Here is a 16,134-nt window from a genome sequence, read left to right as displayed (position 1 = left end):
ACAGGATTCTTGGACAAAGGTATATGTCTTTTCCGAGTTTAGTTGGCTCAGCAAGCAGATCCATTATTTTCTTCAGATTAAACTGTAATTAGGGGAGAGGGGAATCTATAGTCTGCTTAGACTTCAGAATCTTTAATAAGTTATTTAGTTTTGTGTTTTATGTCCTGTTACCTTTTTTCCCCTCTCCATAGTAACATTCGAAAGTATCCTCCTTTTGCAGGAAACCAAAAGTATTACATATAAACTATGGGGCATAAGATAGTCTACAAGGATGTATGGTACAACATGGGAAATACAACCAGTATTTTGTAATGACTGTAAATGGAGTACAACTTTTAAAAACTATTTTTAAAAAAGACTTGGTGATTTATTTAATGAAGATTATTCGTGTCCCAGACTTACACAAAGTCTGCTTATGTGCAAGTATGGTTCCTGGAGCACCTTACTTCAGATTACTCTTCAGAGGTATCCAGAAGGGATGAAGAACAAATAACAGTTTAAATCTTCCCATGATGCTTTCTGACTGTAGCTCATTGTTTTCTTTGTGGTTTTGTTTGCATATGATGAGATGAAGTATTGGAGTCAGCTTATGTTCTTGCTTGATATACATACAGTGACGTTATAGACTGTTGTCTGCCTGCTCTCCTTTTTTTAGAATCCTGGAAGCCTCCTGATTCCGAAGGCAAGAAGCAGTATGACAGGGAGTTTTTGCTGGATTTCCAATTCATGCCAGCATGTATTCAGAAACCAGAGGGCCTGCCTCCCATCAGTGATGTGGTTCTTGACAAGGTAAGCTGAGCACTCAGTGAAAGCCATGTCTTTTGGTGAGAACTGGTTTTTAACCATCAGGGCAAATATGTGAAAAGAAAGTGAAAGTCGCTCAGTCGTGTCCAACTCTTTGTGACCCCATGGACTGTAGCCTGTCAGACTCCTCTGTCCATGGAATTCTCCAGGCCAGAATATTGTAGTAAGTAGCCATTCCCTTCTCCAGGGGATCTTCCCAAGCCACAGATCGAACCTAGGTCTCCCGCCGTACAGGTGGATTCTTTACTATCTGAGCCACCAGGAAAGCCTAAGAATACTGAAGTGGGTAGCCTGTCCCTTCTCCAGCAGATCTTCCCAGCCCAGCAATCGAACAGGGATCTCCTGCATTGCAGGTGGATTCTTTACCAGCTGAGCTTCTGAGGAAGCCCCCATAATATGTGAAGTATGAGCACTTTTTAGAAATTGTTAAAGTGACATTTGAATTAAATGTTTCATTAAGCATTATTGAGTCTTAGGTTTACTGTAGCTCATAGTAATTATGGGGTTTGGCTCATATTTGAGTGGTAAAGTTTTAAAATTTATTGTTGGCTGCTATTTCCTAGTGATAAGGTGAAAATTGTGTGTCTTTAGGGCTAATACGCTTAAGGAGATGTAGACCTGTTTATGCACTGTGCTAAAATCTCAATAGGGAATTAGAGTAGCATTGAGGATAGGTCAGAAACCTAGGTAAGTATTTGACAGATCAAACTTAAGTGGGAGGAAACGTAATTCCAATAGTGTATAACTCAGAATTTCTCCAGTAGATACTTAAAGGAGGATGAGTCTTTAATCCTGTGCAAATAGATAGATACCCTTTTTCTTTACATCTGATCTTAATCGTACATACAGAAAATTAGTACAGTCAGTGTTTATTTCATCTGTTCATCAATTTAAAGATGTAAAGTCAGGTGTATATTTGCCAGAATAATTTTACATACATTAGTGATGAACCAGTTCTGGTGACTGAGCTCATGTTTTATAGAGGAACTGTTAATCCCTAAGTAAAGTGTAGTTGGTAACGTTCTTGCAGAGTGAGATCCAGTTCTTATTGAGAATCCCTGTAGCTGCTTATCCAGACCTTATTTGTAGCATTTATTCTCTCAGAGCAACAGATCTTCTTCCTTTTCTTGCTAAGTCTTCTTTCTTAGGTGCTTATGGGAAGACAATTGAATGAGTGGTGGTGCTAATTTAAGACTACTTCAGTATTCAGAGGACAAGCTTTGTTATGCGCACTGAATGAGACTGTCCTCTTAGAAAATGTTTTTTCCTGTCTGCCTGCCTTATCTGTATGACTTTGGCCGATGATAAATTGATTTCTCACTAATCTACTTAGCTTTGTTGAGTCTGTGGTCACTACAAAGCCAGGTATCTCCGATTAACAAAGCAGACAAAATGAGATTTTTAAATGGATCGTCATGGAGAACTCACTGGCAGTCCAGTGGTTAGGACTTGGCGCTTTAATTTTGGGGATCCAGTTTTCAATCCCTGGTTGGGGAACTAAGATCCCACAAGCCCTGTGGCACAACCAAAAAATAAAGTCATCCTACATGAAAGTTGTCTCCTTTTGAGATTTGTTGTCCGTTCAAAATACATTCTTTACTAACCATAAGTTAGTAGCATCAAAACCAAAACAAGCTATATCAGATTTATTATAGGCGGGTGCTTTAATGATCCTGGAAAATGATTCCAAAATTTGGCTATAGTTCATAAGTTCTCAAAATAGCTTGTCTTGTGCCATTCTGTTGGCCCTAAAGTGTCAAGTGAGCTGGGAATTTTAGACCTGACCATTCCAAGGCAACCAGAAAGCCACTGTTGACCTAAGGGCTCTACGGCCAGCCCAGGAGAGCCTATCATGATTCAGGTTGGACGCCCACTGGCTCAGAAAGGCAGCTCTATCTTGTCAGCTGACATAACTTTTAGTCTAAGTTTTTGTCTTTGTGGCACTGAATGCTCTGAAACTTGTATTAAGCTTTTCTTTGCTTCTTTATGCAGATTAATCAACCAAAATTGCCAATGCGAACTCTGGATCCTCGGATTTTGCCTAGGGGACCAGACTTTACTCCAGCCTTTGCAGATTTTGGACGGCAAGCCCCTGGTGGAAGAGGTGTACCTGTAAGTGCAAGTTCCCTACAACCCAGTTAGTTAGAAACTGTCATAGACTTCATGACATCTTGTCTAATGGCAGGAGAGCGACTTTTATTCTTTGATTCTTCTAACCAAGAAGAGGAAGTAGAAGAGGCGAAGACTATCCTTTGCATGCTAATATTCAAACAAATAAAGAATACACTTGAGTTTCAAGTTTTTACTTGAAAGAAGCTGGTCTGCATTAATTTGGTCTTGAATTTTTTTTCCACATTTTTTTCAGTTGGAAAGACCTGCACGTGGGTTAAAAATAGAACCAACCTTATATAGGATCCCTGTTTTGTCGTGAGGTGTCCCGATGCACTAGAGATGTCCAGTGATGTTCAGCTAATGGTCATCTCTTTGTCTTGTTTCTACAGATTTGCAAAGTGCAGAGCAGGCATGGATTGCCAGTTCTGGAACAGAGCAAAACCCCAGCTTCCACTCCACTGGCGATGCCGCACCCACCCCTGAAGAGCCTGCCTCTAGGGGTGCGCTGAATCCTTTTTTAAACAAAACAAAACAAAACAGTAGTTTCTGGTGTTACATTTCCTGTTTTGCTCTTCTCACTTACTGTAAGTCTTGAAGCCAAAATATGAAGACATATATTCAGAAGATCGCGGTGTTGGTGAGCTGCAGATTGCCTTTACACTCCCAGCGGCAGGCTCTTCAGCGGCGGGAGTGGCATCGCCCATGGAGTTAAGCTGGGCACTGCACTGAGCAGAATTTTGACAGGCCCTGCCTACTCCATGCTTTGGAGACTTGTGGAACGTTGGGGTGAAGTTGCTAGTGATGTGAATACCTCTTCTTCCCCAACTTGGAATGGTATAGAGAGAACTTAATCTAAAGTTCTGAAGGAGCTCAGGGTTTGATATACATTTGTGGATCACCCTGTTTATACTACTGTATGTTTGTAAAAATATATTTATAGAAGGTGGCACTTTTTATTTCCCCATCACCTTTTTATTTCGGGAATGGCAACTTCTGAAACTTGCTCTGAAATAAGACTACGCCTTCTGACAACAAATCACACTTTGTAGATACTTAAATTATTTGCCTAACCAAACACTGATGGAAGACACTGGAATGTCTGCACCGTGCTGGAGGCTTTATAAAAACTAGAGAAAACTTTAATTTGAAGCATTCTTTTTATTAAGCATCACCTTCTTAAAGACCCCTATGTGTATAATATTCTGTTCTTACTCGGGTTTGAAATTTAAATTCATCTAATTTCTCTAAATACCAAATTAAAATTTTTTTCTAAAGTTGGAATTTCCTCACCAGAAAGTCTTAGAAAGCAGCTTTCTGGAAACTATTTTATACCTGTTTTTCAGTATTATTTCCCTTCGTTGGTGGGTTAAATATATATTTGTTAATCTCTGTTTTCATTTTGGTTTCAGTTTATACCTTTGTTTTGCCAAACATTTGAAATAATGTTGATGCCATTTTGATCATTCTCTGGTTAATGTCTGTGGTTATCATGTTGCTCAGTTTTGTTCGTATGTCACTCACAGAAGATATGCAGTGTTGCATCTCCTCTTCCAGTGTATACTGTGAGTTTTCATTACCAGCTTGCTGCTGTCTGATAATCAGGTATAGCTTAAAGGAGGTATTATGAATTAAGCATAGCTATATCTCACTCAAAATACTGAAACTAGAGAATGGGTTTTTAAAGTAACTGTCCCAGTGTATATTTGCCCAGTAATTTATTTTCCTATGTATATCAGGTAAATGATTATTTAGTGCAAAGTAATGTGACAGGAGATGAACCATTATCAATAATTTGTAGAGTCTCCAAAAATATTCACTTTAATTGTTTAACTCACTTTTTTTTCATAGCTCTGTCAATGTTCCACATGCTGTTTTTTAAGTGGAATTGTGATCAATCAGAGTAATATTGATACATTGTCTTAATATAAGTAATTATTTTTCCAACAGTTCCCATAGCTAACAGATATTCTCCATTTAATTTGTCCAACTTACTTGGTATATTGGTGAAGATAAGGATGGGAATTTTAAAGAATATATATAGCATAAAGGAACAATCAATAATCCTGCTTGGGGAAAATAAAAGCAGCCCTACTCTTCATAGTTTTTGGCTCCATACAACTTCCAAATTGGCTTATAAATAATTACCATCCAAAATCGTTAAGATATGCTAGGTATGCTTCTTAGTCTAGCTGTAGTTGATGTGACTCCTGGTATAAACTTTCCTGCAACAGACTTGTTATAACATATTTTTAATGTGTAGCAATTATATTAGTGTCATACACAGTTATATATAATTTGTAGCCATAAAGTTTCATCTTTTGATGAAAGCACCCAGGCAGTATCATCTCTGTAGTTTTTTAAAAGTCAAGTTACTTGGCTATTGTGGTGTTAATTTTAATAATAATCTGTTTGCAGATATCACAGAATGTGCCTCAAAAGAAATGTATTGAGAAAGGGGCTATAGACCTAGACTAGTAACTTGCCATTCATGTCCATTTTAACTAAATTTGAGATTCACTGAACTGTGATGAAAATCCTTCATACAGAGAGGTTTCCTGAGCACATATCTTCCTTTTCTCTCTTAAAGGGATGGTTGGTTCTATCTCTTAAAAAAAGAAAAAAATGCTACAGTGCATATTGGTCCTATTTTCTTTGGTTATACAAGTAAGCAGAGAAGTTTGAGATAGGAGCAATATATATTCAATTCTACAACAGAGATCTATAGTTTCTTATGTAATATGTTTAAGATATGTGGACCCTGCACACATTATACCTTGAAGTTCATCTTCTCACCATCAGTCAGAATTGTTTGTCTTTCAAGCAAGGAAACCAGGCTTTATTTCTTTTTATATGTTCCATAACTCTTAGCACAGCATCGTAGAATTTTATCTGTATTTAGTAAATAAAGTCATTCATTACCTGTGGTACAGCTTTTGAATGATACTATAAATCTGACAATTTATATTAAGTTTTTCACACACAAAAAGGATACAGGGTGTTTAAACATTTTTATACCAACCTGCATATCACTTTTTAAAAATTTTCTCTTTTTTTCCTTTGGTATTCATGATGATACTGTACAACCTCATATTGTACTTAGTTTTTCAAAAGGTCTTTGGCATGCCTTACTATTATATATCCCGTGATCCTAGTAATAACTTACGTAGGTACGATAAGCATTTAATATGTGAGATGGTTTAAGTTCAGCAAAGTTGAGACTTGTTCATAGTAATTTTGCTCGTAAGTGGCAGAATTGTATTCAAGAGACCACAGTTCTTTTGTCTTCTGATCTGCCTCTCTTCTCCACTTCACCGTAGCCATTCCAGGCATTGGTATTCCAGTGAATCATTCTGAGTATAAACAGAAGAATGTTAGAGATTAATTATAATCAAGCATATTAACCATTTATAAGAATAATAATCTGTTGAGGACTCAGTATACTTGGGTAAATATTTGTGAGCAGTATCTTAGTTTTATCCAGAGATATTTAAATTTGTCTTGGGAGGATGCACATGGGTTATAATTTCAATATTTTAATCCGGGACTTTAAAAAGTTTTTAACTTTTTTTTGACTTTTTTTTAACAGTTTTTTTTACTTTGAAACACTGTTGTTATCTACTTATTTAATATTTCTCACATCTCTTTGCTGCTTGTCTGAAATTCACTTATATTTGTCTTGGGACAGATAAAGAGTTGTTTCGTAAATCATATTTACTTTTTAGTAATCTCAAACGTTCATTGGTATTTGCAGTTTCTTTTTTGGAAATGAACATTTTCTGACTTAATGCAAACATAATTAAAATTATATCCACAAATTATACTATGGCTCTTAAATGATTTTGGCATAATACTTTTTATAATACCCACCAATCATTGTTTTTAACAAGTTTCTATGTGCAGATGTATGGAATAAGTTGAATATCTGTGATCTGTTTATTTGAATTTTATCCAAACTTTAAAAAAAGATAGTAACTGACATTAATTAACAGTAGAATATATTTTGAATTATAAAGCCCAAACAATACGTGGTTTACTGCCTTTTCTTAAAAGTTCTTCTGCCTGAACTAGCAAGGGTTCAGTGAGAAATGAACCTTAGAGTAGTACTGTCTGGTTTAGCAGCTCTTTCCAGTTGATACTTTCCCAGTCTGATGATCTTCTTTAGTTCTGTCTTAGTTATACCATGTGTGGCACCTCGGGGTTTATTTGATTTCAGTTTTTTGTTTTGTTGTTTTTTTTTCATTTGTTAGATTACAAAATAATCTCACATTATTATCATTAGTACTGAGTCCTTAGCTAGACGTATTTGATTGGTGTGTATTGCCCAGAAGTTCTAAGTTTTGATCCTGAAACATCCTTAATACTGCTGTTTCTAATTAGGGCACACGGTCAAGGAAGGGTAAGAGAATAATTAATTCTGAGATGGGTGATGTGTAAAGGCTTTGATGCTTATCAAAGTCCTCAGACCATGTCTCTCTTGAATGTGTCTTTCTGTATGAAGTATGACATTTTATTTACTCTCTTTATTGGAGGATAATTGCTTTAGTTTCACTTAAAGGGCAGTATTGGAGCATTAAGTGAGATAGGATTTTGGTCTGTATGTCTTGTGTGAAGCATTTTTTTTTTCTCCTCCTTTTTCCCTCTTGAAACCTAATTGTAATATTTCTTCATCATTCAGAGAAGGACCTGTCAGAGAAAGTAAGGGTAGTCAGTATCCCAGATCTTGGATTGGTCATAAGCAGAGCTCTCTGTCACTCCAGATATTTAATCTTGCAAAAGTATTTCCAGGCATTTAGAGTAGCATTTACTAGGAACATTTTAATACATAGAATACAACTTTTAACTTACATTGCCGTTGAAGTAACATTTCTGATTTGATGACCAGTGTGACATGCTAACATACATTGGTTTTAACAGAGTTAGCATAGTGGGACTCTAGGAGGAACAAAGAGCTGACAAAGGCCTTTTTTCAGGGAGTGATTTAGTTGGATTTCATTAATGACATAAGGAAGACTTATTTTAGTATTTCTGGCCCAGCAAACGTAGAGGGATCTATTAAGGTCTACAGTCAGTCTGGGTGTCTATGCTGTAGATGATTTTCATGGTAAGGGTGTATTTGTATTGCACACTGAAAGTGTAGAGACACAGTTTTTGAAGCAGATTTGTAACTGTGGTGATCTCTGCCTCTGAATTTTTGTAATTGTTCGAGTAACTAGTCCAAAGTCACACAACGAGTTCAAAAGAAAAAAAGAAGCAGCAGTTTCACTTAGGGTAGTCTTTTTTGTTAGGTACAATAGCTTTATCAGACATATCTCATTTAGGACATCAGGGTCAAAAATTGTAGTCGTGGTGTACGCTACAGTGATGACATTCTAACACACCCACACCCTCCCCCCCAAAAAAAGATCATGTCTCAGTTCAATGCCTGACACCCATCTTTGCGTCTAGAAGTGTTTCCTGTGACCGTCAGTCCTTACTCGAGCAGCACAGCAGAGACAGTAGATTGTGAGTACTCTGTGTGGATGTAATAAAGAATACTCTTGTCCTAGCTGTTGAATGTTGGACCACGGAGATCTCAACCCGGCCAGAGAAGAGAGCCCAGGAAGATCATCACGGTCTCTGTGAAAGACGATGTGCACCTGAAGAAGGCGGAGAACGCCTGGAAGCCCAGCCAGAAGCGCGACAGCCACGCTGAGGACCCTGAAAACATCAAGACCCAGGTGAGCGCCTGAGCGCACGCTCACAGCGGCTTGGAATCATGGTGGTATTATTTTGTCTCTTTGCCCTGGTAATATAAGGTTTTTTGTGATTTTTTTTCCCTTACTACAGGCATTATTCTAAAAGCTATCGTAAATGCCAACAACCTGTTTTCTCTTGGAGTTGCATTCTGTGTGCTTTTCAAAACACACACTGTATTTCGAGGGCTCACATGTCATAGAATTCTGTCATTCATGCTTAGATCAATATTTGCTTTTCTTAAAAATATGTTTTTAGATTCTTGTTCATTGTCGTGTGGTAGTCTAGTTAGTATTTTGCTTTTTGTTTCATTTCTAATAAGTTAGAATTTAGAAACACATCTTATTTACAGTCCTTGGTAGTAAAATTGAATTCTTTGCATCTTTTTGAGTATATCCTCCCTCAGAACTCCTTAGGGTAAATTGAGTGAATTCCTTTAATCCACACAAATTTGGTTTTGGGTGTCAATTGTATAACGCCTCTGTTCCTCCTTTGCTGTGCACACAGCGCCAGTCCCTATCCCTGTGCCACCTCTCCTGCACCCTTTAGATGCTCTTGGTTCCAGCTAAGATAACTGACTTGACACTAATTAAGATGCTAATAGCATGTGCCTTATGGAACTCTGTGAGGTTTAAATGAAGCTATATAGAGCACTTGCACAGGATGTGGTTCTGGGAGCCCAGTTACGTGCTTAGTGTGATAATGTCGCTGGGAAAGAGATGTGCCTTACAAATCCTGATGCTGGTTGAGCACCAGCACAGAGTCTCATACATAGTAGATACCTAATAAATACCTGTTAAACAATAAACTTAGCAGCAAAGCTGTTCAAACTGTCAGGACCAAGACGAACTGATGCATCACAAACTGTCAGACCCAAATCGGCTGCTTGCCTTTGTTCATCTTTCTCGCAGTTGCCCCAGTCATTTGTCCCAAGAACATCCTGCTCCAGAGTCACTGAAATAAAGTAACTAATCTTCCCTGAAGATTTCTCAACCTTAAAAAAAAACCTTCTACATTCCTGCTTCCATTCCCTCTGAGAAGTGCTTAATGAGTAGGGACCTAAAAGTTTTGAATTTCCTGCTAGATATTTATCATTGAATATGAAGATGTCTTCTTTTGGTGTTTAAGGCAGTTTATTAGCGCCTTATGGCATTAGATTCTTACAGCACCTGTGAAGGCAGGAATGCATGTGTTCTCTTGTTCTCATGAAGAAACTGGAGCTCTGAGAGGCACTTACTGAGGAGTCCGTTTGCTGTGAACTTGTACCTCTCTCTATTCTGTAACAGAGTTCTCCCCGTTTTTTAAAAAATTTTATTGAAGTATAGTTGATTTAGAAACTAAATCTAATTTCTAGTTCTAAATCAACTAAAGTTGAGTTAGTTTCTAGTATACAGCAAAGTGATTAAAAGATACATATGTGTGTATGTTTATATATAGATATTTATTTTCATATTTTTTTCATTGTGTTTTATTACGGGATATTGACTATAGTTCCCTGTGCCATACAGTAGGACCTTGTTATCTGCTGTATCTATAATATTGTGTATTTGCTATTCCAAAACTCTATTTTATCCCTTCCCCACCCCCTCTCCCCTTTTGTATCTAGATCTGTGAGTCTGTTTTCTGTTTTGTAAATAAGTCCATTTATATCATATTTTAGATTCCATATGTAAGTGATACCATAGGTATTTTTCTGTGTTAACTTAGTACAGTAATCTCTAGGTCCATCTATATTGCTGCAAATGGCATTATTTCATCCTTTTTATGATTGAGTAGTATTTCATTTTATTTGTATATGTGTGTGCACATGTATATTTATGTGATATATGTATGTATCACACCTTTATCCATTCATCTGTCCATGACCTTGTAGATTGTCTCCATGTCTTGGCATTTGTAAATAATGGTGCTGTGAACATTGGAATTCAGATTATAGATTTGTCTGGAAATATGCCCAGGAGTGGAATTGCTGTATCATATGACAACTCTATTGTCAGTTTTTTAAGGAACCTCTATGCTGTCTTCCATAGTAGCTGCACCAATTTATATTCCCACCAAAAGTATAGGAGGGTTCCCTTTTCTCCACACCCTTTCCAGCACTTGTTTTTTGGAGACTTTTTAATGATGGCTGTTCTGACTAAGTTCTCCCCATTATTAATTGTTACTTCAGAAACAGAATAATTATATTGACTTTGCAGTATCATTAATTAGTTCAGTTTTCTTTAATGAATAGATAAAGCAAATCCATTGCTGGGATGATAGACTTCTTATGCAGGGCCAGTACAACCTCCTTTTCTTGACACTTTTTCTTCTTAATACAGAGCATCTTTGCTTCATTCCCTCTCCTTTCTGTGTTTTCATTCTTCTCTGCACAGGTATATCCCATGTTGTTCCTCCTATTACTCTTTTTCTATCCTTTTGTCAAAACCATAGTTTTGCTGTTGCCACCACGTCCAGAAAACTGTCACTCTGACGTTTGTTCCTACCCTCTGTATTTATGGCAACATTATGAATGATCACTAGTGGATACCGTAAGAATTAATCGTCTCCTTGAAACATTTCTAGGAAATCATTATTAATGGCGTGTCTAGACTCCTTCCACATGCATACAGTACAGTTGCGGTTCTGCTGCTCAGGCCGCTATTTCATCTCTCTTCTCCTCTTGATACAGTAATCCCACTGCTGCTGCCCGCTCATCTCTCTGATGGGCTGATTTTTTCCTCCTCGCTCTAGCTTCTAGCTTATCGTCATGCCATTTTCTTTCCCACTAGTGCGCAGTAGTCCTCTGATCTTTCCTTCCTGTTTTCCAATCCTGCAGTGGAAGAGCCTCAGTAACAATCCTTTCTAAAATATCTCCCTTCCTGAAAGATCTTCTGTCCTCCTGCCACCCTTTTTGCATGTGGCCAGCTTTTTTTTTTTTCCCTTTACAATCTGGCCCCATTCTCATTTCCTTCTAAAGGTATTTCCTCACTAACCTGTTACAGTCTTCACTTCTCGAAGGCTTCTAATCAACCTCGTGCTTTGCTCTGTCATGTCTCTTGTAACTTTCCTGTCTTTGAAGCTGAATTTTGATGGTTTTGATTACTGTGCCTTATGCTTTGTTTGTATCTAGATGAAATTGCAAAACATCAACTAGATATTCAGTCATAATGAATAAATGCCTTTTAGTCAGTGGTTTGTATTTTGATACTGGAGATTTCCTTTTTCAATTCAGGTATAAATCGACATATCGCTTTTTAGGTATACAACATAATCATTCAGTATTTGTATGTGTATTGCAGAATGATCACCACAGTTAGCCTGCTTAATGTCCATCATCATGTAGAATCTTATTCTTGTGGTAAAAACTTTTCACATGTGCAAAACAGTATTGTTTTCCTTGTATTTTAATTTTTGTTGGCGTATTGGTGATGTACTTTGTGTTGGTTTCAGGGGGACAGCGAGAGTGAACCAGTTACACATCCACACGTGCTCACTCTGGTTTAGATTCTTTTTCCATGTTGGTCATCACAGAGTAGTGAGTAGAGGTCCCTGTACCACGCAGTGGCCCCTGTTTGTTGGTGTTGTTCAGTCACCCAGCTCGTTGTGACCCCATGGACTGCAGCACGCCAGCCTTCCTTCCCTGTCCTTCGCCATCTCCCACAGCTGGATCAGACTCACATCCATTGAGTCAGTGATGCCATCTGACATCTCGTCCTCTGTTGTCCCCTTCTCCTCCTGCCTTCAGTCTTTCCCACCATCAGGGTCTTTTCCAGTGAGTCGGCTCTTCACATCAGGTGGCCAAAGTATTAGAGCTTCAGCTTCAGCATCAGTTCTTCCAGTGAATACTCAGGATTGATTTCCTTTGGGATTGACTGGTTTGATCTCTTTGCTGTCCAGGTGACTCTCAAGAGTCTTCTCCAACACCACAGTTCAAAAGCATCAATTTGGTGTTCAGCCTTCTTTATCGTCCAACTCTCACATGCATACAAGACTACTGGAAAAACTAATCCCAATCTCTCAATTTATTCCTATCCTCCTTTTCCCTCTGGCAACCATATGTTTGTTTTCTACATCTGTGACTTTGTTTCTGTTTTCTAAATAAGTTCATTTGGACCTTTTTTTTTTTTTTTTTTGGATTCCACGTATAAGCAATATCATATGATATTTGCAACAGCCTTATTAACTATAGTCACTTATTGTACATTACTTCAATAAATGACCTTTTTATTTTCCTGTTTTTCTAAGCTTAGTATTTTCTGATCTATTTGAAGATCTGAAGGCTGGGTTTTATTTTCGTTTTTATTTTGTTTTTGTGGAAAGCACAAATTAAAGTTTTAGACCTAAACGGTGCTGTCTCAGTTGATACAGGCAATTTGGAGAAGTGCAGTGACTCCCTCATCCCTAATAAACTTGAAATTTTTTCTTCTCTATAAAAGGGCAGCTGACTTATTGCTTTAAAAGTTGACAATATGATTTTTAAAAATTTAAATAGATTTATTTACTGTCTTAAAACTGTTGATATACTGGTACACTTTCTAAAAATCCTTGTATTCAAATTAAATTATATAGGGATCAAACAAAACATTTTATAGGTTATTCGGTTATTATATCATGGTTTCATAGATTTTTGCAACTTCATATTTTTACTGAGGCATAATTTAAATTTAGTTAGGTTTCCTTCTTTGTTTATAGTTCTATAATTCTTGCCAAACACGTGGTCATGTTACTGCCACCACAATCAAGATGTAGAGCATTGCCATCAGCCCCCTGAAATTTTCTTGTTCTGCTTTATATTCATCCTCTGCTGCCCATGCTCACTTCTGGCAGTCAGTCGTGTGTTTGTTCCTCTGTATGTGTACACACACGTTTGTGCACTCAGGCATATCTGACTCCGCGACCCCATGAACTGTGGCCTGTCAGGCTCCTTTGTCCATGGAATTTTCCAGGCAAGCATACTGGAGTAGGTTGCCATTTCCTACTACAAGGGATCAAACATGCATCTCTTGCACCTCCTACACTGGCAGGCGGATTCTTCGCCAGTGTGCCGCCTGGAAAGTCCCTGTAGTGTTGCCCTTCCCAGAGTGTCATATAAATATGGAATCATTCTGAGTAAAGCTTCTTTTACTCAGTGAATATATTTGATACTCATCCTTCGTATTGCATGTATGAGATGGCTGGATGACATCACCGACTCGATGGACGTGAGTTCGGGTGAACTCTGGGAGTTGGTGATGGACAGGGAGGCCTGGTGTGCTGCAATTCATGGGGTGGCAAAGAGTTGGACACGACTGAGCAACTGAACTGAACTGAACTGAACTTTCATTACTGGATCCATTCACAAGATAAACACTTTCCAGGTTTTAGTAATTATGAATAAAATTACTGTTAACATTCACATAGAGGACTTGTGTGAGCAAATACGTTTTTATTTCTTTGGGGTAAATTCCTAGCTTTTGGATCAACATAGGTTTAACTTTATTAGAGTATACCAAACTGTTTTCCAGGATGGTTACTGGCAAGGCATGAGAGTTTCAATAGTTCAGTCCTCACCAGCACATATTATTTTCTGTTCTGTAAGTTTTAACCATCCTAATGGACGTGTGATAATATCTCAATGTAGTTTCAATTTGCATTTCCCAAAAGACCAGTGTGTTGAATAAGGACGTTTTTTCATGTGCTTATTTGCCATTTGTGTATCTTCTTTAATACAGTTTCCTTTATCTCTTTTGGCCTGTTTCGTTGGTTGGTATGCTGTCTTACTGAATTTTGAGAGAGTTTTTTCTTAAATTATTATTCTGTATATAAATCCTTTGTCAGATGTGTATTTTTTTAAAAAAGTTTTCCCCCAATCTGTGGTTTGCTTTTTTCATTTTCTTAATAGTATCTTTTGCCAAGCATAGGTTTCTAACTTTGATGATGATCGATTTATCGATTTTTTCATTCCCACATTGTGCTTTTGCTGTCTCACTTAAAATACCTGTACACATAAGAATACAAAATTTTTGTCCTGCTCTCTTCTAGAAGTTTCTAATTTTGGATTTTACATTTTTGTTTGTGATCCTGTTTTAGTTAATTTTTGTGTTATGTGTAAGGTATGAATCAAGATTTTTTTTTTTTTTTTTTGCTTATGGATATCCAGTTGTTCCAGCATCATTTGTTGAAAAGACTTACCCTTTGTCCACTGAATTTTCGTTGCACCTTTGTTGAAAATCAGTTCTTCATATGTGTGTGAATATATTTCTACACTTATTCTGTTCTCGTGATTTATGTGTCCGTTCTCTGGCCAGTACCACTATCTGTGCATAGTAGCTTCATATGGTAAGTGTGGCAATTAGGTTATATGTCTTCCAATTTTTGTCATTTTTTGAAATTGTTAAGCTGTTCTAGTTTTTGTTTTTCCATTTCAACTGAAGAATCAGCTTCTTGATTTCTACTCTTCCCCCCTCCAAAAAATACCTTATTAGGTATTTTATTTTGTTTATGTTAAATCTGTAGATCTCTTTGGGTAAAACTGGCAACTTAACAATAATGAGTTTTATAATACAGGAACATGATATAGATCTCTGTTTATTTTGGCATTTCTCAATTTCTTTCATCAGTCACCTAAACATTTCATCACATAACTCCTACGGATACTTTGATAGATTCTTATCTAAGTACTTCATGGTTTTGGTACTGTTATAGATTCTACTTTTTAAAAACATAATTTCTAGTTGTTTATTGCTAATGCATAAAAATAAAATTGATTTTTATATATTGACTTGTGTTCTACAAACCTGCTAGACTCACTTAGTGTCTACTTTTATAGGTTTCTTATGATTTTTCTGTGAAGACAGTCATTTGTGAAAAGGGGAATTTTATTTCTTCCTTTAGATCTGTATGGGTTATAGTTCTTTTCCTTTGCATTATTCCACTTACTAGGACCTTCAGTAAAATTTTGAATAGGAATGGTGAGAACAGATGTTTTTGTCTTGTTCTCACTGTGAGGGGGAAAACACTTATTCTTTCACCACTGAGTAAGGTTATCAATGGCCTTTTTCTCATTGAGAAAGTTCACTTCTATTTCTAATTTGATGAAGCTTTCTATAACATTATTATAGTAACTTCTGCCTAGTGTTTTATATGATAATTTATATTATACCATTTGTAGGTGAAATTCTATATAAGGACATTTAAGTTATTTGCTCTAAAAGGTTACTTATTGAAGTTATGATGGCTAAATCCTTTTTAACCTATCCTTAAATATGAATAAATTTATGAAAGTAAAATTGCTGGTTTAACAGTTTTAGTACACATTGTCAAATTGCCCTTGGAAATGTGCCAAATTATAGTCCCACCTGTGGAGTGTGAATATACCTGGTTCCTTGAATTCACATCAGTAGTGGAAAAAAAAGTGGGTGGTATAAATTTTTAGTATATGATAAAATAGATTTAATTATTTCTGTAACTCATTCACAGTCTTTGTTAATGATTTAGGAAATTGCACTTATAAATTACAAATAA

The 16,134-nt window shown here is 36.9% G+C and overlaps 1 protein-coding gene across 13 annotated transcripts in view; it reads left to right on the top strand.

Annotated features, from left to right (window-relative positions):
- Positions 1-16,134, top strand: part of EIF4G3 (eukaryotic translation initiation factor 4 gamma 3) — a 354,292-nt gene that overhangs the window by 274,978 nt on the left and 63,180 nt on the right. For all 13 annotated transcript variants that reach the window (XM_018055176.1, XM_013974607.2, XM_018055170.1 and 10 more), the window contains 3 exons: positions 656-789; positions 2,797-2,916; positions 8,463-8,633. In XM_018055176.1, the coding sequence (XP_017910665.1) occupies positions 656-789; positions 2,797-2,916; positions 8,463-8,633 (425 nt within the window). The remainder of the gene's footprint in view (positions 1-655; positions 790-2,796; positions 2,917-8,462; positions 8,634-16,134) is intronic.

The sequence above is a fragment of the Capra hircus genome, chromosome 2, assembly GCF_001704415.2.
Source record: "Capra hircus breed San Clemente chromosome 2, ASM170441v1, whole genome shotgun sequence".
In the NCBI taxonomy this organism is placed as follows: Eukaryota; Metazoa; Chordata; class Mammalia; order Artiodactyla; family Bovidae; genus Capra; species Capra hircus.
The sequence above is the reverse complement of the archived record's forward strand: the minus strand, read 5'-3'. Positions and strand labels throughout refer to the sequence as shown.